At 43.4% G+C, this 26,633-nt stretch overlaps 1 protein-coding gene across 2 annotated transcripts in view; it reads right to left on the bottom strand.

The window, feature by feature from the left end:
* Positions 1 to 26,633, bottom strand: part of SCD5 (stearoyl-CoA desaturase 5) — a 176,347-nt gene that overhangs the window by 62,203 nt on the left and 87,511 nt on the right. For both annotated transcript variants that reach the window (XM_017854766.1, XM_017854768.1), the window contains exon 2: positions 20,248 to 20,378. In XM_017854766.1, the coding sequence (XP_017710255.1) occupies positions 20,248 to 20,378 (131 nt within the window). The remainder of the gene's footprint in view (positions 1 to 20,247; positions 20,379 to 26,633) is intronic.

Here is a 26,633-nt window from a genome sequence, read left to right as displayed (position 1 = left end):
TTCCAATAGATCACAGTCTTACTCTGCAATCCATCAAAAGTGCACTCTCACCACATGTTAATTGATTATTCCTGATCAAAAATTGGAATGTTGAAGGGAGCTACATTAGTTCTAAGAACGTGGGGCATAAATGAGGCACAGGTAGGTGGGCAAGCAAGAGAGGAGTAGGAACAGAACAAATCCGGAGTGTACAGCTCAGGTGGTAGGCTTCATTATCAGAGACACCATATTATAGTCCTACTTTGCAACAGAAATATAACACAAGCCACATAATATAACTAATAGTTTCTTAGCGGCCACACTAAAAAAGTGAAATGACCCTTGATTGGACTTGGGCTACAGAAAAACATAAATAAAATAAAAAGTGAAAAGAGGCTGGGTGCGGTGTCTCATGCCTGCAATCCCAGCACTTTGAGAGGCCGAGATGTGCGGACCACCTGAGGACAGGAGTTCGAGACCAGCCTGGCCAACATAGTGAAACCCCATCTCTACTAAAAGTACAAAAATTAGCCGGACATGGTGGTGTGCGGCTGTAATACCAGCTACTCAGGAGGCTGAGGCACGAGAATTACTTGAACCTGCGAGGCAGAGGTTGCAGTGAGCTGAGATCACACCACTGCACTCCAGCCTAGGTGACAGAGCAAGACTCTGTCTCAAAAAAAAAAAAAAGAGTGAAAAGAAACAAGTAAAATTAATTTTAATAATATATTTTACTTAGTGTAACATACCCAAATATTATCATTTCAATATATAATCAGTATAAAAATTACTGAGATGCTGTACATTATTTTTTTTTTTCTGTACCAAGTCTTGGAAATTTTTCAGCTGCAGCACACCTCCACGGGCTAACCGCATTTCAGGTGCTCAGTAGCCACATGTAGCTAGTGACTACCACATTGAGCAGTGCAAGTCTAACTCATGGCTTACACACTTTTTTTTTTTTTTTTTTTTTTGAGACAGGGTCTCTCTCTGTCACCCAGGCTGGAGTACAGTGGTGTGATCATGACTCACTACAGCCTTAGCCACCTGGGCTCAAGCGATTCTCCCATCTCAGCCTCCCCATTAGCTGGGACCACAGGCACATGCCACTATGCCCAGTTAATGTTTTAATTATTTGTAGAGATGGGGCCTCACTATGTTACCCAGGCTGGTCTCAAACTTCTGGGCTCAAGGGATCCTCCTGCTTCAGTCTCCCAAAGTGCTGGGATTACAGGCGTGAGCCACTGCACCCAGCCACTTGTACATTTTTCAGTCTGTGCATTATACTTCAAATTTAAAAGTTTGAAGAATTAAGAATTCAATGCTGCCTACTGGTGAGAACGTGAAATGGGCAGAAAGTTTGTGAAGCGCAAATGAGCACTACATATCAAAAACCCTAAAACTGTGCATATCTTTTAATCTAACAATTCATTTTCTGGAATTTATCTTAAGGAAATCATGGTTGGGTGCAGAGATTTAACCACAAGGATGCTCACTGCAATAAAAACTTGGAAAGACCCTGCATTTCCCCATAACAGGATTTGATTAAATATTTTGTGATAAATTAATTAAATACTACTTGTGTGTGTAAACACACACAGTAAAAGTTTATATATACATGAAAGAAATAGTAAGAGAAAAAATCTTAGAGTTACCTCATGGGAGTGAAATTGGAAGGTAGGAATGAGGAGAAATACTTTTATGCTTGATCCTATACTCTGAAACTATTAAAAAGAATTCTATTAGTGTTGTATTAAAAACTAACAAAAAAAGGCTATTGTAGTATTGACCTAGAAAGATGAAGGTAAAAGTAGTTAAAAGAAAAGTACTTGGCCGGGCGTGGTGGCTCACGCCTATAATCCTAGCACTTTGGGAGGCCAAGGCAGGAGGATCACTTGAGATCAGGAGTTTGAGACCAGCCTGGCCAATATGGTGAAACCCTGTCTCCACTAAAGTACAAAAATTAGCTGGGTGTGGTGGTGGGCACCTGTAATCCCAGCTACTTGGGTGGCTGCGGCAGGAGAATCGCTTGAACCTGGGAGGCGTAGGTTGCAGGGAGCTGAGATTGCCTCACTGCACTCCAACCTAAGCAACAGAGTGACACCTTGTTGCAAAAAAAAAAAAAAAAAAAGAAAGAAAGAAAAGAAAAGAAAAGTACTTCTCAGAACACTATGAATCCATTTTCATTAAAAAAAATTTATGTTTAAGCATGGGAAAAACAAAGGAAATATCTTAGCCAAACTGTTTGCAGTGGTTCTCTCTAGGAACTGGGATTGTGGGTGACTCTTTTTTATTTTGTCTGTGTTTTGTAAATTTTTATAATAAACAGATTATTCTTTTGCAATACAGGAGAAACAAGTTATTCTTGAAAACATTTCTATATTCCTGCATGAAAACAACCCAGTTTCTGCTCGATGAAGCAGTAAGATTCATCTGGCAATCCCGTCTGTCAATATACCTTTATGTCACCCGTCTATCTTTATTCTCATTAGCAACTAATCAACCAATCAGACCTCAAGTGGTGTGGCAGTGCCCTCGCTTGAACCCATTCTGTCTTTTGTGCCTCCATTACTTCACTATCCATCACTGATAATGTCCCTAAGTGGGGTCTCCACTGAGACTGCAGAAACTGAAATTGATCATGAGGTGATTTTTCTCCACATGCACAGCCCTTGAGTGTTATCTGTGACTTGAGCAAAAGTCATCAATCTCAAGAGTCCACTGAAGTGAGGTATGAAGCAACCTGCTCCTTCAGAACTACTCCCCAGCGTCCTTTTATGCTCAAAATAAATTCTTGAATCCAGTCATCTAAATGGCAATAGAGGACACTGTCTTTTAAGGTCCACATAATTTCCACTGGTTAGCAAGATGAAGGCTAAATGTAAACAGCATTTAGCTTGTCCCATTCAGCAGATCTGAAACCAGAATCATTGATTGGTTTTCCCCTAGCCTAGCTGGAAACAGATGCTTGCTCCCAACCAGACACCAAGATGGTCTTTCTGTCCGTTATTTCAATTTTGTGGCTGTTTAAGGTTCCAGAACAAAAAACTTCCCAAGCAGTCTCAAAACAAAGCCAAAGGGAATTCCACTTGTATTCATAACACATCTTCGTTTCCAGTCAGTAGTGAAAAAGAAACCAGGACCAACATGTCAACATGTCAGCTTGAACAGGCAAGTTTTAGAGTAGAAAATATGTGTGTGCATGCATATGCATGTACATGTGCATGTGCGTGTGCATGCATGTGGTATGTGCGTGTCTGAATGACATCCTTTCTGGGAAAGGAGCTGTTCTATCAAGGGGGTCAAACAGAAAAAGATACTGATGGCTCCACTCCTTAGAAACTGTAAGGCTCATTAGAAATAGGCTTTATCTCTGTCTCCGGGGTCTAAACTTAATCTCCTCCTGTTCAGATGCCAATTCAGACTGAAAAACAATGTTGGGTGCTTTCCCCATTGTTGATACTAGGCCAGTACTTATTTCTCTCCAGACAATAGGCTAATCTGTAAGAATAGCCCAGAAAGTCCCCAAGAGTGGCCTGGCAGCAGTTCACACCACCTGGCAAATTGTGGCTTTGAGAGGACAAGTTGCCACCTGCTGCCTTGCCTTCATGTAGCACTTGGTCTACATAGGTCTTAGAAGCTGGGTAAGTGTTGAAAAGCCAACTTTAGTAGTTTAAAAAGTGCCAATAAAACTTAAAGTTTGAAAATAAGGAAAGAAGTGTTTAATATTTTCTTCTATTACTCTTTTGTTTAAATCTCTTAACAACGAGAATGTATTCAAATAAGACTTTTCACTTTAAAAAAAACCACACATTTAACATACACTTTTAAAATGGCATAGACAGTAATCTTGGTAAATAAGTTGGTCTTCTGGAAATCTTTTCAACTTAGGTTTTGGAGGGTTTTTGGTCAGTGATGTGACCATTATTCTAATCTCCTGAACTAGATCTCCTTTACTCCATGAGTTAAAAATTGAGGGGGAAGAAAGGACCTAGAAAACAATAATAATCCAATAGCAATGAACATATTTAGTTCCCACAACTTGTTTTTAAAATACCATTCTCCACTAAAAGCAATCAGGACTGTGGAGAAATGGCTGGTGCCAGGACTGGGGTAGGAAAAGTACACAGGGAGCTCAGTATGTTTTGTTGTGCGGGAAAGGAAGTGCTTAAAAAATGATGGAGCATGTCGAAATGACAGAGGAACCAGGTGTGGTGGCGTGCATCTGTAATCCCAGCTACTCAGGAGGCTGAGGAGTTCAAGACCAGCTTGGGCAACACAGCAACACACCATACTAAAAAGAAAGAGGAGTCTATTTGTAGTGCCTCCCACTGAACAAACTGGGGTAATTTGGGCATTAAAATGAATAATGACAGTAACGGATTATAATCCATGTAATCAAAAAAGAGTCCATGGGTTATAAATACATGAGAAGAAGCAAACACTTTTCTTTACAGTAAAATACCAATTGACAAATGTAGAAGAAATAACAGAGTTACAAAATCACCATTTTGCAGCTGTCATGGCAATAACTGATTCAGGTAAGAATCACCAATGTTTGCTAAAATTATTGGGTAAAAGTTTGATGAAGATAAAACATTTATATAGGCTCATAATCTTTGCATAAATTAGTTCAATAACTACAAAATAAAAATAGCAATCTTACAGTGGAGAAACTTAGCAGATGCCACCTTAACCGAATAATCAAAGTTCATACCTCCAATAATGTGACAAAGTGATGTCATGTGCCTCTTTTTCGATGCTGAGAAGGACACAAGAATGCTAATGTAGTACTCCCACCAAAAACGCAGAGTTTGAGTCTAATCACACGAGCAAACCCAAATGGAGGAACATTCTACAACTTAATTGGCCAGTACATTTCAAAAATATCGATGGCATAAAATTAAAAAAACAAGGAACTATTCCAGATGAATGGAATCTAAAGAGACATTATAATTCATTGTAATGCATAATCCTCAATTGGACCCTGAACTATTATAGAATCCTGGATACAGCATTGTATCAACATTAAATCCCTGACTTTGGTAAGTGTACTCTGTCTATGTGAAAGTGTCTTTGTCATTAGGAAAAACACACTGAGGTATTTGGGAATAAAGGGGCATGATGTCTATAACGTACTCCCAAATGATTCATAAAAAAAAGAATACATAAGAATGCACATGCATGTACAGAGGAAAGAGCAAGGGAATAAAGCAAATGAGCAGTACTCTAAGAGTTGGTGAATCTACGTGAAGGTTATACACAAGCTCATGATTTTTTGCAACTTTTCTCTAAGTTTCAAAATAAAAGACCTGAAAAAATTATTTCAAAATAAAAGTAAAAGTTAAAAACAAAAATTTCATGGGCACTCTTCTTTACAATATCAGCTTTTCCCCTTCCACTCCATTTCTACTCTACCACCCTTGGTCAGGCTTGTATCAATTTGCTTGGATTCTGTAATAACCTTCTAACTGCCTCTCACTTATAGTAATTTTCCTCTCCGCAATACATTCGGCATACTGGTAACATCCTCTTTCCATTCATACTCCCCAAAATCTATCATTATTTTGCTTAGTATTTGACAATCTCTGTGTATTACTTTTCTTATAAAATCTAAACTTTCCTCTTCTTGAAAATCAGACAGGTTTCTTCAGCTGGACTCTTATCTTTCCCACATTTTATCCTTAATTTGACTGATATTTACTGACTGGTATGCACTAGAAGATAAAGAACAAACAGGACAATTGAGGCTGTGTCCTCAAAGAGTTTATAGTTTATGGAGGAGACAAAGACTAAACATAAAGTAAATCAAGTCAACATAAGTGAAATAATTTTAGACTGGGATTAGAGCTGTGAAGCCAATAAAGGAGCTGAACAAAAAAGGACCTTAATATAGGCAAGGCCATTTGTTTTTTGTTTTTGTTTTTGTCATCCGGGCTGGAGTGCAGTGGTGTGATCTCAGCTCACTGCAACCTCCACCTCCTAGGTTCAAGTGATTCTCCTGCCTCAGCCTTCCGAGTAGCTGGGATTACAGGCACCTGCCACCAGGCATGGCTAATTTTTGTATTTTTAGTAGAGACGGGGTTTCATCATGTTGGTCAGGCTGGTCTCGAACTCCTGACCTCAGGTGATCCACCTGCCTTGGCCTCCCGAAATGCTGGGATTACAGCTGTGAGTCACTGCGTCTGGCCAGCAAGGCCATTCTTAACTGGGTCATCTTCAGGTTGAGAGGAGTTGGTGGCAGAAGTGTGGGAGGAAGAGGGGAATTGTCTCAGGTAGAGGGAAGGACTTGGAACAGTTGAGGAACTAAGAAACGGCCATTGTGTAGGTAGCATGGTGCTAGAACAAGCCTGGTACGAGATGAGGTCTAAGACACATTATGCTATAATAAAGAATATATCTGGTCTTTGTGTCTGGTTCTTGACACAGAGCTTTAAAAACTCTTGGAATTTTCTGAGTGATAGGAAATTCCTCCACTCTTATGCTAGAGGTGACTTTCATGGGCCCCTAGATAGCCTCAGGATGGGAGCAGATCACCAGAAAGACCGGCCATGTGATTAGAGAGATGGGCGTTGGCTACCCAACAGGGCAACACAAGTGTTCCGGATAGAAGCAGAGACCTAGATTGGCTTCTGGTGCCACTGCACCAGCTGGTTTCCTGGGGGGAAGCTGGGGCCATGGTCTTCGGAGGGGTGGTCCTGTAGATCCTGCAGTGCAGGCACATCCAGACGACTCGGAATGCCGCTGGCTTCTCTATCTAGGCGTGTCTGGTGCTACTGGTGGCTAATATTTTCCTGACATTCTTCTGGTTTGGAAGACATTTTGAGTCACCTCTCTTGTAGCAGAGCATAATCATGTTGTCCATGTTGCTGATGGTGAAACTCTACCCTGAGATCCACATGGCAAAGGAGCTGAGCATAAAATCCTTGGATCTTCACCACTCCTGGCACCGGAGCAGTTTCCCGGACTATGTGGAGTGTGTCTTGGCCTTTGCCGACATGGCAGGCTAGATCAGACCCGTCCATTGACTGGGCCCTGTTTGTGGAGACTCTGGGCTTCCTGTCCGTGCTGACTGAGGCCATGATGGACCTGCCCCGGCTCTACGCCAACCACTGCCACGGGTCCTGAGGACATGAGCATCCAGAGCACTCATGAGGACAAGGGCAGTGCCCTCAGGACCACCTACTTCCTGCTGAGAGCTGCCCATGCAGCTCTTGGTCTGCACCTGCTGCAGGTGCTGGTGGACCTGCCATCCAGGCATGAAGACCAGATATATTCTTTATTACAGCATCATGTGTCTCAGACGTCATCTCGTACCAGGCTTGTCCTAGCACCATGCTACCTACACAATGGCCTTTTCTTAGTTCCTGGGACCCTTCACCCACCATCCTAAGAAGCCAGCGCTCCACGCATCACACCCCACCATGGCCAAAGCACTTCTGAGCTGGCCAGGGAGGAAAAATATGTGTGACTGCCGGCTGGCGTCTGTTCTCCCTATGTGGAGAGCAGGCATCGCAGCCCCTGAGTGGAGAGGCGGTATCCCGTATCTGGCTCTCCATCAGCGGCTGTGTGGGGCTCTCAGGGCAGCCAGGCCAACACTTGGCTCACCACTGCTGGGGGCGGCCACAGTGGATTTCACACCCAAGGGCTGGGTTTCCAGTGATTTTAAGGTGATGGAAAAGGCAAATGTCTTTTCCCACTTCCTCTCAAAAACCACCCAACCTGAACCTGAGATGTGTTCATAAACACACCAGAAGGCAAACTCCAGTCCGCTGAGGAACAGCAGCCCTCAGGAACCTTCTCCAATCTTATTCAAGTCCTGGTCCCAGCCTCTCAGATCTGCCTCAGCCCACAAGACGGCTTCCCTGGGGGAGAGGCTGCAGCTGGGGATAAGTAGGATCCACGTGCCAGCAGGGGCCCAGGCAAGCCTCAAGGCTGGGGCTGGGGCTGGGGCTGGGGAAGCGAGGAGGAGACCTGGTATCAGGAGACCCTGAAAGTCCTGGGAGAAGAGACTTTGGACTCAGTGTGACCCTGATCAGACACCCTGGTTGGATGATGATGGCCTGCCCAGTGGGGTGGGCACAGAGGGCAGGGCTGAGTTTGCTCTGCTCCCGATTGTAGGGATGCAGTGGCACCTGTGCTCTGGGTTTTCTGGCCAGAGTTGGCATCTCAAGGGCCTGCAGAATGAGTGCCTCCTGATACTCGGCTCTGGTGCCTCTGACCTTGCCCAGCAGTGCGGTCTGGATGCCTAGCTTCTAGGCTGGCCTCTTCCTGGGAGATGCTGGTGTGACATCTCTCATTGGGTGTCCCTATTTCCCTAATTATCCCTCACCAATCTTTAAGCCAATGCCTTCAGTTCTACCACTAAATTATATCTTGAGTCGGCACACTTCTCATTTTTACCACCTTCTAGTTCAAGATCAACTTTTTTCCTAGGTTACTGCAAAAGCCTCCTGAACTGGTCTTCCTGATTCAACACTTGCCCCTCTCTATATTATAGCTAGAGAGACCTTATTGGAAATTAAACTACTCTCTAGCAAAATAAATAAATAAATCAGTGGCTTAGCATTATATCTGGAATGAAATCCAACCTCATTATTATGTTCTACAGGGCCCTGTGTTGGAACACCCCTGGGGTGAGAGGCAAGCCCATGTCTGAGCCTGCTGGGTATTGTTCAGTGCAAGCTTAGGGGTGTTCCAGACAGAGCCTCTGGTTCTCTTCGAGTGCTAGGGGTCCCCTAGACAGACACAGAGGTCCTCCTGGGTGTGTGGGAAGGCTGAGGGGGCTGAGGGCAGAGGCTGTACAGACACAGCCCCGCCACATCCCTGAGTAGGATTCCATTTGGGAAGAGTCCTTTTCCTCTGGATATTGCACACACTGGCTGGACACAAGACACAGAGGTCCTCCTGGGTGCGTGGGAAGGTTGAGGGGGCTGAGAGCAGAGGCTGTATAGACACAGCCCTGCCACATCCCTGAGGAGGATTCCATTTGGGAAGAGTCCTTTTCCTCTGGATATTGCACACACTGGCCGGACACAGCTTTGATATCCATCGTCCAGGACACAGAGGCGTCCTCCAGTCACAAGAGGGGATGCGGAGGGCAGGGTGCGTGGTACCCTATGCAGGGTCTGGCTGCTGGGATGGCCCATCTCACACTCTGCTACTGCTGTCCTGGGCTCTCGGGTCCGAGGCAACCTCCAGAGCATGGGCAGCAGCCTAGCCACAGGCACCTCTGCCACCGTCTTCTGTCCACTGTCCACCCAGGCATGTTGGGTCCCACAGTTCTGAGTCTGCTGCCTCTGGCTGTGGTGGGAACCACTGGTCACCCCAAATCCCCACTCCCCACCTTTTCAGTTTAACATAAGCCCACACCGTGCTTAGCAGCTCTATGCTGACTCCAGGCCCTGGAGTTCTCAGATGCTTCCCAGCGGCTCCCACAGGCATCATGTTCCCTTCTGCTGGGCAGAGGGGCCACTTCTGCAACAACAGCAGATGTTGATGCTGTCAGTGCCAAAGCTCTATGACTTTAGCGTTATTTGCTGTGGCTGGTGGGACAATGTTCAAAGCTGTTTCCAACTCCTGAGTTTTCCTCAGGAAAACTCTTGAGTATTTGAGTGAGGATCTTGTTCTTAGCCCTTTGGCCTGTAAGAGGCTTTGAAAATTTTATTTTATTTTTTAATGAAAGAAGATATCTGTGGTGGTAATTGCCTCCACATTAAAATGTCACCAATTGCATGCGCAGTAACTGATGAATGTTTGTACCCCCACCATGTGGCGACTTTGAATCAATAACTCTTTGCAGATCCAGGGGAAAAAAAAGAAAATCATAAGAAGAGAAAATATATTTCCTATTCATTAAATGGAAGTGGGTCATCATAAAGGTCTTCATCTTTATCATCTTCGCATTGAGTAGGTTGACAGGAAGAGGGGCTGGTCCTGCTATCAGAAAATCCATGCATTTAAGTGAAGCTGCGCAGTTCAAACCCATTCTGTTCAAGGGTTAACTGTAATTGTAAGTATAGCACTTTCTTGAGTTCTGTGTGTTGTTCTAGTGAATTATCAAACCTAAGGAGATTGTGGAAACCCCAAACTTACCACTGGTCATTCAGAAGTACAGGTAGCCTGGGGACCCCACTACTTTCCTGCAACCCTTGCAGCAGGCATCTGAAGCGGGGGCAGTCATGTGGAACACTCAGCCTTTAACTTGCAGGATCTGATGTTCACCCTGGGTGGTTAGAGTCAGAATTACACTGAAGTACACCAACTTGGGGTGGACACAGAGAACTGATGTGCAAGGCCCTGATCATGCAGGGCCCCATAGAACATAATAATGAGGTTGGATTTCATTCCAGATACAATGCTAAGCCACTGAAATATTTATTTATTTATTTAGCTGGAGAGTCGTTTAATTTCCAATAAGCTCTCTCTGGCTACAATATAGAGAGGGGCAAGCATTGAATCAGGAAGGCCAGTTCAGGAGTCTTTTGCAGTAGCCTAGGAAAAAGTTGATCTTGAAATAAAAGTTGGTAAAAATGAGAAGTGTGCAGACTAAAGATGTAATTTAGTGGTAGAACTGAAGGGATTGGCTTAAAAATTGGTGAGGGATAATTAGGGAAATGGAGAAATCATGGATGACACCCAGACTTCTGATGGGAAAGCTAGGAGAAGAACAGAAGAACAGTTTTGGGGAGAAGGTAGAGTCACAACTTTGAATTGGGGCACACTGAGTTTGAGAAGCCTAAGAGACATCCAATGAGACATGTCACACCGGTAGCCAGATTTGTAACACACTATAACCTGTCAGCTTACTTCTTCAATCTGGGTGATTTTCTAACTATGCTGTGACCTCCAACAGTATATTCTAATCATTCCTCTCTCCCTACCTTTGCTCAGATGTGTCCCTACCCTCCTCTTCTTCTCTGCCTAGACAAATCCTTTTCATGTGCAGCTCAAATCTCCCCTTCTGCGGTAGGCTTTGTCCAACGATTCTAGCCCATATTCAAATTTCTGCAGCCCTAAGAGTCAGTGTGACAGTTTTGAGCAATTTAACTCCACGTTGTCTTTTTATAAGAGTCTTTATTGCACACAAGTCTAGCCGGCTCTTTCAGATTATGAGCTCCTCATCTAAGGGCCACTTCTTAGATATTACTTGTGTTCCTCGCAAGCACATAGTGGCTTATGCACTTTTAAATGTAATGGTAATTAAACAGCAGATTTACATGAAAAGCTGTGAAAGATTCAAATGGAAGAAGGTAAAAATAATCAAATGTTTCTGCCTTCTAAAAGAGTTTTTAAAAGCAAAGCTAGAAATTTCCATTTGGCATCTGAAACTCAATAAATATTATCATTAATTAAAATTGCTGATTCAATGACTCCTGTAGACATGTATCTTTGGAGCTTGATAAGGCATTGAGGCAGCATTCCTGAGATAATCCTGTGACAAGAGCACTGGCTGGCATTAATAGGAATTGGAACACGATGATTGAAAAGCCTGAACTTTGATAAACAAGGACCAATGATGAAAAACAGTTCAATATCTAATAAGGGGGTGGGGAAGAGGCCACTAACAGAAGGCCTCACTGTGTCTGTTAGATCTGTTTCATTTCATATCTTCATTAATGTCTGGGAACAAAGCTTACACATTTTGTTAATAACATTTCTGATTGGTACTAAATTAGGAGCCGCTGCAGACATCATTGAGGACAGAGGAATAACACAGATGGATCTAAAGAGGTTAGAAGTATGAATAGAAATTATCACAATGAGATTTGATTTCGGAAAAATGCAAATGAAGGCAGCTGGGGGAGAAATCATCCAAAATGCAAAATAATCAGTGGGTTGGGAAATCTAGAAAGCAGCAACGTAAGAGTGTCTGGCAGGCTAGCAATGGCATAAAGAATACGCAATGACAATGCGCTGTCTTAGCCCAAATGGCTAGTGACAGGTACAGGGAGAAACGACTTGTCAAAGAATTGCATTGCAATACAGTCTTCTTCAATGTCCATAAACATTTTTGGAGATGGTTTGGGAAAATAAACAAAATAAGCTCAGACATTTGGTCCTTAGTTGATTCAGCTGTTGGAAAAGAATTAGACTCGTGGCTTCTAAGGTTCCCCAATTCTAACCTCCTGTGATCCCAGCTCTAACCTTCTGTGGTTCCATGACAAAGAAAGGTTGGGAGAAAATACATGATTAAGGAGGTTCACTGCGTGCAGCACTTCTAAAGATCTTCAGGAAGAGCAGACAGAATGAAACACAAAGCTTGAAAATGTGTTTGCAAATAGGTTCCCAATTGACAGGACAGCATGCGGAATTCACCTTCAACAACAGTATCTTTCTTCCAATACAGATGCCAGGCTAAATTAACATAAAATCTGATGGTATTTGTTTACAAAAATTATCTCTACCAAATATTTCTTTAAATAAAAACTCTTTAAAGTACTGTGGTTTTTTTGGTTTACAAAAATCTAATTGCCTTAAAGTGGTTAGAAATATACCCACTGTCCAAAGCAGGTAAGGTCTGCATTAAAGAGTTCCCAGCGTATCTGGAGATGGTGCTGTGAGAAACAGACCAGCCCCGCTGGTTGGTTTGTTCATCCGTCTAATCACCCTCTTGCTCAGACTGTCACATTTTCATCCCCTTGAGGTTCATTTTCTTAGGTGATTTCTCTCATCTCACCTACTTTCACTGACCTAGATCCCCAACAAATAAGCAAGTAAGGCATCTTAGGGGTGGAGAAATTTTATTTTCCACCTTAAAAATAGGTTCATTTTTTATTTTCCACCTTAAAAATCGGTTCATTTTTGTTGGTAGAAAGTATAATTAATGCCGCCAGGTAAGTGCAGAAAGAAAATGCTGTACCCCACTCAGCAGCCTCTGGAGAGTTTCCTGGTTTCCTTTCTCTCTTTCTTTCTTGCTCTCTCGCTCACTCGCTAGGCCACCTCCCACCTGCACCACTTTGTCTGTCGGAGTACTCTGCATGATGGAAGGGGTTACAATGCAGCATGCATGGAATGACAATGCTTTAATGAACTGATAAATCACCGTACGGCATCATTGCTTAGAGACGACCAAGCTATTTGCTCTTTTCACATGACTTCCAAATGTCCCAAATGTGCCTAGGACGGTGAAATGCTGTGGAAGAAGACAATGTGAGGCATGATGTGCAAATCACCTTCCAAAATCACACCAGGAAAACCTGTCAGGACATCCGGGTCAGGACCACTTCTGAAGCTTGGGCTCATGGCTAGGAAAGGTGGCAACACTGAAACAGGATTTCTGAGGGGAGACTTAGAACCCACAGAGAGCCACATAAGGTTAAGGATTCCTGAGCTGCACTAAAGTTCTGGTGCTTTGTTCTCTTCTACACAACTGCCAGTGCATGCTGCTGCTAACAGCACGAGCTGTACTTGAGGGTGCTGCTTCGCATACAAGTCTCCCTCCTTGACAGGCACACCCTACAGAGACCCAGCCTTGGGGGATGGCCTATGATCCTGAACCTGGCACAAACTCTTTGGGGTCTCCTGACTGTGGTCTGAGGCTTATTCAAGCCATGGAAATGCATGAGGCCATGTCACTCCCTGCCTAAGACCTGGCAGTGCCTTCCTGTGATATGTAGAACAATATCTGAACTCTGCCTGACAGAGCCCTGCACTGATGTGGCCCCCGTCCCCCACTCTGGCCTTGCACTCACCTAGACCAGCCATGCTGGCCATCTTTCTGCTCCTTGAACACAGCATCCTAGTTCCTACATTTGCTTTGACTCCTCCCTCTGGATGCTCTCCCTCTAACCTCCTCTCCTTCAGGTCTCAGCACTAATGCCACCTCCTCAGCAAGGGCTTCTCTGACCACACTTTCTAAAGATGCCCTCCATGTGACGTTACTCTGTTTAATTCTTTATATCCTTCTCTCTCTGAACACATTTGTTTGTTCATTTGCTCACATGTTCATTTGCTCTCTCTCCTACTGCAGTATACACGTTATGAGGACAGGGACCTTGTCTGTCTTGTTCTCCTGTGCCTGGAACAATGCTTAACACATGTGTTTGCTGAATGAAAGGATAAATGTGTATTTGGACACTGGGAGAGGCATTAGAGCAGGGTCCACAACCCCCGGGCCACGGACTGGTATGCGAATCTAATGATGAATGTTATGTATTTGAATCATCTTGAAACCATCCCCCCACCCTGCCATCTATGGAAAAATTGTCTTTCATGAAACTGGTTCCTAGTGCCACAAAGGCTGAGGACTATTGCATTACAGCACAGCAGTAAGAGGGTGACTTCTGGAGTCCAGATGCTTACATTTAAACCCCTCTTCTGTCACATAAAACTGTCACATAAATCCGAATGTCCTTGGACAGGTTACATAACCACTTTTCTGTTTTCTAGCCTATCAAATGAGGAAAATAATAGTACCTACTTTGTAGGGGCATTATCAATGACTTTTTTTTTTTTTTTTTTGAGATGGAGTCTTGCTCTGTCGCCCAGGCTGGAGGGCAGTGGTACAATCTCAACTCACTGCAACCTCAGCCTCCCAGGTTCAAGCAATTATCATGTCTCAGCCTCCCAAGTAGCTGGGACTACAGGCACACGCCACCATGCCTGGCTAATTTTTTTTTTTGAGACAGTTACAGTCTTGTTCCCCAGGCTGGAGTGCAATGGCCCAATGGCTCATGCCTGCAATCCCAGCACTTTGTATTTTATTTTATTTTTTTGAGACGGAGTCTTGCTCTGTCACCAGGCTGGAGTGCAGTGGTACGATCTGAGCTTACTGTAACCTCCATCTCCCAGGTTCAAGCAACTCTCCTGCCTCAGCCTCCCAGGTAGCTGGGACTACAGGTGTGCGCCACCATGCCTGGCTAATTTTTGTATTTTTAGTAGACACGGGGCTTCACCATGTTGACCAGGATGGTCTCGATCTCTTGACCTCGTAATCCATCAGCCTCAGCCTCCCAAAGTGCTGGGATCACAGGTGTGAGACACCACACCTGGCCCAATCCCAGCACTTTGGAAGGCCTAGGCAGGTGGATCACTTGAGGCCAGGAGTTCGAGACCAGCCTGGTCAACATGGTGAAACCTTGTTTTACTAAAAATGCAAAAATAAGCTGGGTGTGGTGGCGCACACCTGTAATCCTAGCTACTTGGGAGGCTGAAGTAGGAGAATTGCTTGAACCTGGGAAGCAGAGGTTGCAGTGAGTCGAGATCACACCACTGCACTCCAGCATGTGCAACAGAGTGGGACTCCATCTCAAAAAAGATAAAAAAGAAAAAGAAAATATTTAAGTAATAATGGCTGAGAATTTTCTGAACTAGTGACAAGCACCAAACCATAGATCCAGGAAACTCAGAAAACCCCAAACAGGATACATATCAAAAAGCCCTACACTTAGGGTTTATACCATGCCTGGCTAATACTTAGGTATTATCATATTCAAACTGCAGAAAATCAAAGACAAAGAGAAAATCTCGAAAGAAGCCAGAGTGGAAAAAATCCCTCCTTACCTATATAGAGGAGTGAGGAGAAGAATTATACTAGGTTTCTCTTCAGGAACCGTGCAAGCAAGAAGAAAGTGAAATAAAATATTTAAGTATTAAAAGAGAAAAATCCACTCACCTAGAATTCTGTACTCAGCAAAATTAATCTTCAAAAATGAAGTAGAAATAAAGACTTTCTCAAGCTGGGTGTGGTGCTATGTGCCTGTAGTCCTAGCTGCTAGGAAGGCTGAGGTGGGAGGGGTGGTTAAGCCCAGGAGTTCAAGGCTGCAGTGAGCCATGATTGCTCCACTGCACTCCAGCCTGGGTGACAGATTGAGATCCTGTCACTAAAAAAAAAAAAAAAAAAAGACATTCTCAGACAAACCAAAATTGAGGGAATTTGTCACCAGTATACTTGCCTTACAGAAAATGGTAAAAGGAGTTCTTCAGAGAGAAGGAAAATTATATCAGAAACCCAGATCCACATAAGTGAAGGTAAAATAGAAACTTTTATTTTTCTTATTCTTAATCTAACACATAACATTTTGTTCAAAATAAGAATAGTAACAATTTGTTTAGTGATTATAGTGATTATAGCTTATGGATGCGTAAAATGAATGACAACAACGTCGTAAAAGACAGGAGGGAGAAATTGGGAATAGACTGTTATAAGGTCCTTGCGCTACTGCAGGTACTATTATGAAGTGGTATAGTGTTATTTGAAAGTGGGTTTAGATTAGCTGTAAATGTATATTGCAAATTCTAGGGCAATCCATAAAAATTTTTAAAAAAGAAGTATAATTGATATGTTAAGAGAGGAGAGAAAATAGACTTATACAAAATGGTGCATTGAAACCACATAAAAATAGAAAAAGAGTAGAATACACAAATAAAGAGTAAGAAAAAGAGCAGCAAATGGAAAACAGAAACTTGGTGGATATTGATCCAACTATATCAATAATTGGTACCTTGGTAGATATTAGTCCAACTATATCAATAATTACTTTAAGTGTGAATGGTCTAAATACACCAATTTAAAGAAAGTCAGAGAGGATCAAAAAAAAAAAAAAGACTCAATTCTATGTTGTTTAGAAATCATGCTGTAGGACAGCATATAAGAATATCTAATGGGTGGCCTGAATCAGGAGAGTGGGCTTTCAGTCTATCCACTAATTAGCTGTGTGAACTTTGAGAAGTCACTGGTATTCTCTGTTTACTCCTCTGTAAAATACAGAATTTAAGCTAAATCCCTTTAGTTCTCTTCCAGCTCTCAATCCAACTCATTACCATGACTTGATGAGGAAATATGAGCCATGAGGGAGTGGGCTGAAGCCTCTAGTAGGTGCTTTTGACTGGACTGGGTCCATGAGAGACCCAGATGCAGTCAGCAGGAGCAGATGCATGAGCGTGACAGCACAAATCCGAATCCTGGCTCTTGCTTGTGAAAACTTAACTCTTGGAGAACAGGAATCTCTCGCCTGGGTCCATCTTTGACTTGGAGCAAATTATAAGGAAGTTGCAAGCAGTCTTTAGGTTGACTTCATCCTACTGGCAAGGAAGGAGGATAGACCAGAGAGGAACTCAGGGGATCTTTGCTGAATACAAGGGTTCAGAGGGGACAGAGGATTTTATAGCTCCTTGTCAGGCATTCCTACCCCATCACAATCTTTTTTTTTTGAGATGGAGTCTCACTCTGTCACCCAGGCTAGAGTGCAGTGGCATGATCTCATCTCACTGCAACCTCTATCTCCTGAGTTCAAGTGATTCTCCTGTCTCAGCCTCCCAAGTAGCTGGGACTACAGGCATGCACCACCATGCCCGGCTAACTTTTGTATTTTTAGTAGAGACGAGGTTTTGCCATGTTGGCCAGGCTGCTCTCGAACTCCTGATTTCAGGTGAGCCACTTGCCTTGGCCTCCCAAAGTGCTGGGATTACAGGCATGAGCCACCATGCCCAGCCCATCATCATCTTTTTAGACTAAAAGTATCTCCACCTTTCCTACTGTTGCCTCTCAGCCCCACACATACATCTTCTATAGAAGAAAAAGAAAAGGAGTTTAAAATGTGTAAGTCTCAACTTTAAGAACACTGTTCTTAATGCTCAAGGTCTTATTTGCAGCATCTAGCAAAAGCCCTGCTGCTCCCAAACAGAGACAGCAATGGCATGACTTGTCCATTTTGGCGAAGGCATGACCATTCTAGTGAAAGAGAGAAGAGAGAGAATCTTTGAAACTATCTTTAAAAACCCATGGATTATCAAAGGGCAACTAAATCAATGACTGCATTAAGTCAGGGTTATAAGTCACCACCCTACACTGGCAGATCATAGCGTTTTTTCACTTCCCCAGGTTGTTCTCCTCACAGGGTTAAGTGGTTTAAAGAAAGTGTTTTAGACACTGACTAGTTCTAGTTCTGTTCTGGTGCTCTCCCACTGACACAGTTCTGCATGTTATGGAAACTGGCCCTATGCTGATCTTACAGAGGTACCTTCCACCTAGGTCTACGTGACATTGTTATAAAACCCCAGGCCCAGGAAACACTGAAATTTCCACTGGGAAACTGTGGGGATTCTAACATCCTGCTAGACAGAAAAGCTCCATGAAGGCGAAGCTTGTGACTCTTTGCTCATTGTTATTCTCACTGTGCCTTCTCAGTGCCTGCCACATAGTAGGTGCTCAATAAGTATTTGTTGAATGAATTTTAAAATCCACTACAAATGTGGGCCTTGAAAAGTATGCATAGTTCAAATTTGATGGTTTCTAAAACTACATTTTAAAGCTGTTCATTTTTTTATTTGCCTAACAATCATTTATTGTTTTCTATATGACAGACATTAGCATACAGAAACCAATTAAACAATATATCAATTCTCATAAAAGAGAAGGTGAGAACAATATTCACCAGGTGCTACCATAAGCTTGGTACTTTTTATTCATTATTTTATCTTCCCAGCAACTCTGTGAGGCAAATATTATTATCGCCCACCCTTACAGATAAAGGAACTGATACTTGCAGAAAGGCTCACATCTAGCGAATGGCAGAGCCAAGAATTTATTCTAGGACCTGGGTACTTCCATCTACAGTGTACTTTCTCCTTAAAATAAATTTTAAATCATAGTCTAATATTCTGTTATGTGGTGTTTTGTTAAGAAAACTTAGGTTTTCAAATTTTGAGTTATAAACAAATAGTTTCATGAGAAAAAAAAATCAGAGTTTTAGGCTTCAGCTACAAGTTACTTATCTTGGAAAAAAAGTCCAATAATAGAAATGTTTTATAACTACATGAGTGTGTCATTGGAGGCTATAAAGAAAGGATTGCTTGAATACAAGAAATGAAAATTATCAAGTTAGGTCCTGAATGTCATCTAAGACCTAAGTCAATTATTATTTTGAAAGCACAACACTGAAATAAGATGGTTGAAGTCAAAATAAAGTGCAGCATAGTTCACACTGCCAGTGGTGAACAAATGGACATGGAACCAGGAAGCTGCCAACTGCTCCCTTATGCTTAATAGCTTATTTCCTAGAACCTCAGTACTAATTCCTGACTGTGCTTGAATTACAAGCAGTATATATACACACCACCAACTGTGTTCCCTAATTGACCTATTGTGTTATATCCTATTTACCTTATGAAAAGTCAAACTGTATGAGAGAAGCCTAAAATAAGGAAATGAATTCTGAGCTACAAGAGCACTTAGAGAAATATTCCGCAACAGGTTGTCTCATAGGAGTGGGAGGCCCATGGCAGAGGTGGCCACACAAGCTGTGTGTCTGAGGGCCACAGGGAAGCTCCTGGGTCACCTGTTTCCCTGGACTCGAGAGCACTTTTGGCAATCACTATTCCTTCCCAATGAGTGAAAATGCATGGGGCCCAGAATCATCTACACTCATATGCGGGCAGAAATTTTGAAAACAAGTTGTTCTCACTCAGATTAGGAATTGGGAAAACAGAGATCCATGACCAAACCAAAAGTACCCAAGGAAAGTACCCAAGGAGGTGGGGAATGGCCTAGGACTGGAATAGTCCTAAAGAACATGGCCCAATCCTGGTACAGTGATGACCGTCTCTTACATTTTTATAGCCCCTTGCAGTTTTCATTGAGTTTATAACAACCCTGAGAATGAAGTTTTGTTCTTATTTTTACGGATAAAGAAAATGAAGTTGAGGAAGTGATTCCCAGCTAGCACCCATCAGAGTAAAATGCCTGAGTCTTCAAACTTCAGATGGAATAGTCTTTCCACCAGGACCTCGCAGGGCTACCTCAGGACTAGGTTTTGGAAGAGCAATAACTTGGAGTCAGGCTGGCCTGCATTTGCCTAGCCCTGAACGTACTAGTTTTTAGGTATATGATTTGGGCAGGTTCTTTAACCTCACTGAACCTCACTCTCCTCATCTGTAAAATGGAGACATGTAGCATTTAGCTCACAGGGCTACTGTGTGGATCAAATACTATATGCATACCAGTGTGCTTATCACAGAACTTGGCCCCTGGTTAGGGCTAGACAAATGTTGAGGCTTTCAGGGTATGTTCACAGCATGGGCTCTGGATAGAGGAGCCTCCCTTCCCCTCAGTAGTTCGGCATGCCTTAGGGCACAAAACCCCCCAGGGGACATTTTACTATATCTAAAAGCTACAAAGAGATAAACACTTGGGACAGACTGGGCGTGCTTGGGGCCTGAACACTGAGTCTAGGATGGGGATGGAGGGGTGTCAGCCCATCTTTCCCCTCCTCCCATACTGCCATCTGCACTGGGTCCCCCAACACAGAGAGGACCCTCCATCCTCACCTGGAAAGCCATGGAGTTGGCAACAGCCAGAAATATCCTCAGAGGCAGCTTGGCCTTGTAGGACCTGTGGCTCCACAAGCGATGGGCGCCAGCTGTCACACCCAGAGCGGCCAGGAGGAAGCAGAAGTAGGCTGCAAGACACAAGCAGGGACAACATCAGCAATGGTCCCCGAACTTTCAAACACCCACCATGTTTTTTCTTTCCTGAACAGGGACACACGTGAAATGGTGTTGGGGAGAAATCTGTGACATGAAGAATCAACAACTTGAGAGGAGGCAGCCTTTTTGATTTGTAGCGTCCCAGTACCATGCATAAGCAGAGAACTTTCTTCAGCAAACTTTGATCTTTGAATATTTTTCCCTACAGCAAATCTTTTATTTGCTAATGTTTCTTGCCAGTCTTGATGCAAAGTCACAACCATATCAATGTACATTCGCAATTCAATCTCACACATACACTCTCAGCAGGGCGGAGATTGAGCTCTATGTCACCTCTTAATTGGCACCCATTAAAGGGTGAGAGATATATAAAGAGCATATTTCTAAGTGGCAGTGCCCATTATTGGTGTCAGTAAACATTTAAAGAGAGCACAATATTACATCTTCCAGAAGTGTTTGACCAATCTTGATCTCAATCTATATTGATTTGGTTCTAAAAACAAGATTTACCCTTAACTCTAAGAATAAGCGGTCCCTGAATACATGTGGGTTTCATGAACATGACAAATCATTCCTTACTTGAAAGGTTAAAAGCAAAAAACAAACAACAATCTGCCCACAAATCACAGAAAGTAGCAGCAAATAAAAAGCTCTGGCCTCCTTTGTTATTGTAATTTAACCTTGGTCATGAGTCCATGAAATGGACAGTCATTTTCCTTGTCATCCCTGGCCTTCTTGTTTCTGTTTTCACTGTCAAGTAGTCAGGGAACAAGTAAAATCTAGAATGGAAAAATTCAATGTGATTCTATTTTGCCAGTAGGCTGGACTTTGGGTGCAATAAAATTAATTCCAAGACCCCATGAAAAAAATTGGCTAAAAAAGGATCACTCTAATCCACATTTGCCAGTCAGGCCTTTACCACAGACATTGTCTTGTCCTTTTGGGAATCTCCAATAATTTAGGGATCACTTGCATGGTTCTCTGTCTATCCCTATGGCACCAACAATGGTTCCAGCAGTGCCTGTACTGTGCAGTAGTGGCTGTTGGATTCCCATGGTTCTTCTAACAACTGGAATTTAGCCATGTGACCTGGCCCTGGCCTAGCATAGTGCCCTGTCTTCCAGGACATGGGAATAAACACCCGAGCCAATGCTTTTCCCTCTTCTGGCTCAAAGCCTAAGCTAGGGTTTACCAAACATTACATATTACCAAGCTGAGAAAACCTGATTACAACAGCAAATCTTGAGGCCAAGAAAGTGAGACATGAAGACAATGAAGATGCCCACAAGAGCTAAACCTGTCTTGAGTCACTGGTTGTTGACCTAGGAGCTCTGTCATTCTTCTTTTGATCCTGGGAGCCTCCACAGTATGTCCTAGTTACCAGAGCCAACAGACTTCATTTTCTTGCTTAAACTAGCTTGCACTGGATTTCTGATGCTTAAATTCTGCTGAAGCTCTTGGGAGGAAACCAACCCTCTGGTCATGACCCAAATGAAGAAAAACCACAAAAACACATTCTGGGATGAATGTGAGGATTTATGGGCTGTCCCATTAACAGGATTCAGTTTTCCTATTTTGACAGTGCTAATTCTCTGTTCTTAATTTCTCTTCTATGATCTTTGTGGAGACTCATATTCAAACAAGTGCTCAGATGGATGCTTATTAGCTGGTTCTGAGGTAATGAAATATTCAGACACAGAACTGGTGACTTTGAGGGGATAAAAGGAGTAATGGGTAATGCCAAATGCTTTACCAAGTAGCTCATACTTCACAGAGAAAGGTGCTGAATCAACAGAAACCAGAATCACAAGATGACAGAATTGTAAGCAACAAACAAGTATGGCAGTCTGGATGCAAACAAGAGTCATTGATTCTGGTTAGCTCAAGCCAAAAACAAAACAAAAGCAGGAATTAAAAAATATATGGAGCAGCCTAGAGAACTCAGGGATGGTCCTGCAGGACAGGCTATGCCACCTCCAAGATGGTCCATGTGCTCCCCACTTTCTGGCATGCATGGCCTTGTGTAGTCTCTTCCCTATTAGTAACTTGCTTCTAACCAAAAGAATATAGCAATATTGAGGGAATGTCAGTTCCATGATTAGTGTACAAAATACTGTGACTTCTGTTTTGCTAGCAGATTCTCTCGAGTTGGCTTTGATAAAGCAAGCTGCCATGTTGGGGAGGCCCACGTGGCAAAGAATTGAGGATTCCTCCAGCCAACAGCCAGTAAGGAAATGAGGCCCCCAGTCCAACAGCCCTCAAGGAACCAAATCCTACCAACAACTACATGAGTGAGCTTGGAAGCAGATCCTTCCTCAGTCGAGCCTTCAAGCAAGATCGTAGCCCTGACCAACACACTGCAGCCTCATGAGAGATCTCGGGGCAGAGGATCCAGCTAAGCTGTACCTGGACTCCTGCCCCACAAAAACTGTAAGAAAATAAATATGTTTTGTTTTACTCTGCTAAATTTGGGGGTCATTTGTTATGCAACAATAGATAACCTGAATACAAAACATAAGCAGGAACCTTTCATTCATGAAAGGAAGGTACATCTTAAATCCTGATTGCAGAATAGTTTATCATCTATAGGGAAAGTAAACAGGCTGGTGCTGCATGGCGTAGGGGGTGGAGGCAAGGGGAAGAGGGGAGTGACTGCTAATGGGTTCTATGAATAAAAATGTTTTAAAATTTATTTTAGGGATAGTTGCACAATTCTGCAAATATACTAAAAACAAATGACTTGTATACCTTAAATAGGTGAGTTGTACAGTATGAGTTATAGCTCAAAAATGCATTAAAGAAACAATTACTGAATTCCTATTGGATTTTGTTATTATATATATTTTCTTACTGTAAAATAAAAGAGACCTGTCCCAAAACAGAACAAAGGAATAAAAAACCAACCATTGGCCTAGGATGCTCCCACAGGCATCACCACCCCTGAATACCTGCCACCACCAGACATGTGTCATAACTTGGACCCTTGAATCTTCCACAGAGGCCAAGAAGAACCTCTATATGACCCTACACCTATGCCTGAAGTTATCAAGACCACCCAGGATTCCATGGCAGAAGTACCTTGTTGCCCATGCTTGGATCACAAACCCAAGCTCCAGCAGCCAGGGATGGGAAGAGGCAGAGTCCAGAGCTCCTTTGGCTTCTGTGTGGAAGACATAACCTCCTATCTGTCCTGATTTCCCTGTTTGGTACATTGTTTTGATAATGATTGTAGTGACCCCGTCCTGACTATATGACAGAGAACAGTCCTAGAAGGATGCTAAAAAGCAAAAAGCAAAACTCCCTTAATCCTGGACCTGATCAGAGACAGAGATGGACAGCCCCCTTCAAGAGCCATCCCTGAGTGCTCGACAGAAGGAAGCACTTGGCAGAGCTCTCTAACCCTCGCTTATAATCTATATCTCTATAGCATCAGAGTGAACGTTAATAAATAATAATAATAAGAGCTACCATTGACTGAGAGCTTTCTATGTGCCAGGCCCTCTTTAAGCACTTTATACATGGTAACTCATTTAATACTCACCACAAGTGTAGGGGGTAGGTACCATTATGATCTCCATCTTACAGATGAAGAAAACTAGACAGTGATAGAGCCAGGATACAATCTAAGGCAGGAAGAGCCCACATTCTAAATGCCCCTGCTGACTGCCTGTGCCCTGGAAACAGAGTTCATCCTATCAGGAGGAACTTGAATGAATCATGTCCTTTTAGCCAGCTCAAAACACAAGCTGAAAGTCAAAACTCTGGTTTTCCTTTCTGCCCTTCCAATTTACTCCCTTGCCTGTAATACCTACACCATCATTCTGCATCCCATTCAGCCTTGGCTTGTCATAAACATGAGTGTCAGGAGAGCCGAGACTTTATGAGACAGTTTCATTGAGCTGCTATTATGTACCAGCCACTGAGCTCAGAACCGGGAGTTTAACAGGAGTTTGAAAAGTAAGTTACTTGCTATACAATGACAAAGTATGGAAAGTGCTACAGAGCAAATGAACGCAATAATATAAGAGGGATTAAAAAGTGGCTAATTTAGTTTGGGGGACCAGAGAAGGCTTTGCAGAAGAAGCAAGAATTTAGGCTAACACTTAAACGATAAGAAGTCAACTGAGCAAGGTTCAGAGGAGGCAAGATCAGGCAGAGGGACTCACAGATGCAAAGCCCTGAGGGTGGAAAAGAGGATGTGATGGACGGAAGGAAACAAACATAAACTTATTTGTTCTAGCAATTCCACTTCTAGGTGTTTACTCAAAAGAATTGAGAGCAGTGATAGGACTCAAACAGATACTTATATATCCATGTTCATAGCAGTATTATTCACAATAGCCAGAAGGCAGAAATAATCCACGTGTCCATCAACAGGTGAGGAACATCCCTGCATAACAGAAAGTCAGAAGGGAGTGGAGACTCACTGACAGCCTGCCCTGGGCTGTCACTTTACCAATGTACCTAATTTTCCTGTTTTACTCCTATGAGGTAGATGTCATAATTTCCATTTTACAGATTTGCAAAACTGAGACCCAGAGACATTAAATAAATGCCTTGGGACCTCCAAGTGATAAAGCCAGAACTCCAACACCAGATCAGTCCAACCCCAAGCCCTTTCAGGCAAGTGCAGTGGTTCTCCACCCTGGCTGCGCACTGCAGTCACCTGAGATCTTAAACATCCGACTGCATCAGAAATGGGGGCCAGACAGCAGGCATCTCTCTCTCAGCAGATGATTCTGATGCAAAACCAGGGCTGAGAAACTCCTGCCTCGTAAGGTACACCCTCTCTTAGACACCATGTGGCCCCACCCTCTCAATTTACAAACAGAGAGATGAGATCCAGAGAGCACTGCTCTCTACAACCCACCACCAGTTGCTGACTCTCCATAGGGCCTCAGTAAATGCAAAGTGACCCTCGGATCAGGAAACAATGTCATCCTGTCATGTGAACTCAGAGTCCTGTTCACACTCCACCTGCCCCACCTCCCCACCAGCTCCCTTTGATGGTGAGAACTGCCCCCTAGTCTCTCAGCTGCAGAGTGATATCTGGGTGCTGGGCTGTGGCTCAGGGTGTGCAATGGGGAGCGATTTTCCCCCAGGGAACTGAGGAGAGGAGGGGGAAGCCAACACAGGGTGAAGGCCTCTTGGGAGAGGGTGACACCTGGGGTGAGGAGAGGGAACAGGGAAGAAGGCACTGTGCTTTCATGTCTGCTTTTGCAGTCAGCTCAAGTGTTTTGAAAGTCAGTTCTGGGCTCTGGCCAATTAGTGACTGTTTCTCCTCTCTAGTCCTTCCCAGATTCTGAAGATAGATAGGGAAAGGCCTACAGCCCCATTGATGGAGAGGGAGAGAGGGAGGGAGAGAGGGAGAGAGAAAATGAGAGAGAAAAAACGAGAGAGAGAGAGAGAGAGAAAGAGAGAAGCGCATATATGTAGTGCTCAGCAATACAGCATAATGGCTAAAATGGCCCTGGGATTGAATCCCTGTTAAATCACTTATCACTGTGACAATTTCTCTAAAGCTTGGTTTCTTCATGTATAAAGTAGGGAAAATAGTACCTGCCCCCTAGGTTTGTTGTAAAGATTGAAAGAGGTACTGCATGCAAAATTGGAACTGTGCCTGGCAAGCAGTAAGCACTGGCACATATTATTGCCCCATGCATGAATGCCATGCTCTGTTTCTGAAAAGATCCCCTCCCTGATAACCCCCTCTGAAGACACCCACACTTTTCATCACTATAAACTTGTGGTTCTGATGAGGAGGGAGAGATTTTGCTTCCCCTCCCCACTCTGACCCCCTACATTTGGCAATGTTTTGAGACATTATTGAGTGTTGCAACCCAAAACTTGAAGGGTATTACTGGCATCTAGTGGGTGGAAGCCAGGCATGCTGCTCAGCATCCTACAATGCATGGAAACTGCCCATGTACAGAATATCCAGGACGGCACGGTGGCTCATGCCTGTAATCACAGCACTTTGGAAGGCCAAGGCGGGTGGATAACCTGAGCTCAGAAGTTCGAGACCAGCCTGGACGACAAGGCAAAACACTGTATCTACAAAAAATTAGCCAAGCGTGGTAGCATGTGCCTGTAGTTCCAGCTACTTGTGGGGCTGAGGTAGGAAGATCTTTTGAGCCCAGGAGGTGGAGGCTGCAGTGAGCCAAGATCTCACCACTGTTCTCCAGCCTGGGTGATAAAGTAAGACCTTGCCTTAAAAAAAAAAAAAA

This window comes from Rhinopithecus bieti, unplaced genomic scaffold (assembly GCF_001698545.2).
Source record: "Rhinopithecus bieti isolate Rb0 unplaced genomic scaffold, ASM169854v2 scaffold_38123, whole genome shotgun sequence".
Taxonomy (NCBI): Eukaryota; Metazoa; Chordata; class Mammalia; order Primates; family Cercopithecidae; genus Rhinopithecus; species Rhinopithecus bieti.
Note: the sequence above shows the minus strand (reverse complement) of the source record. Positions and strands in the feature narration are given on the sequence as shown.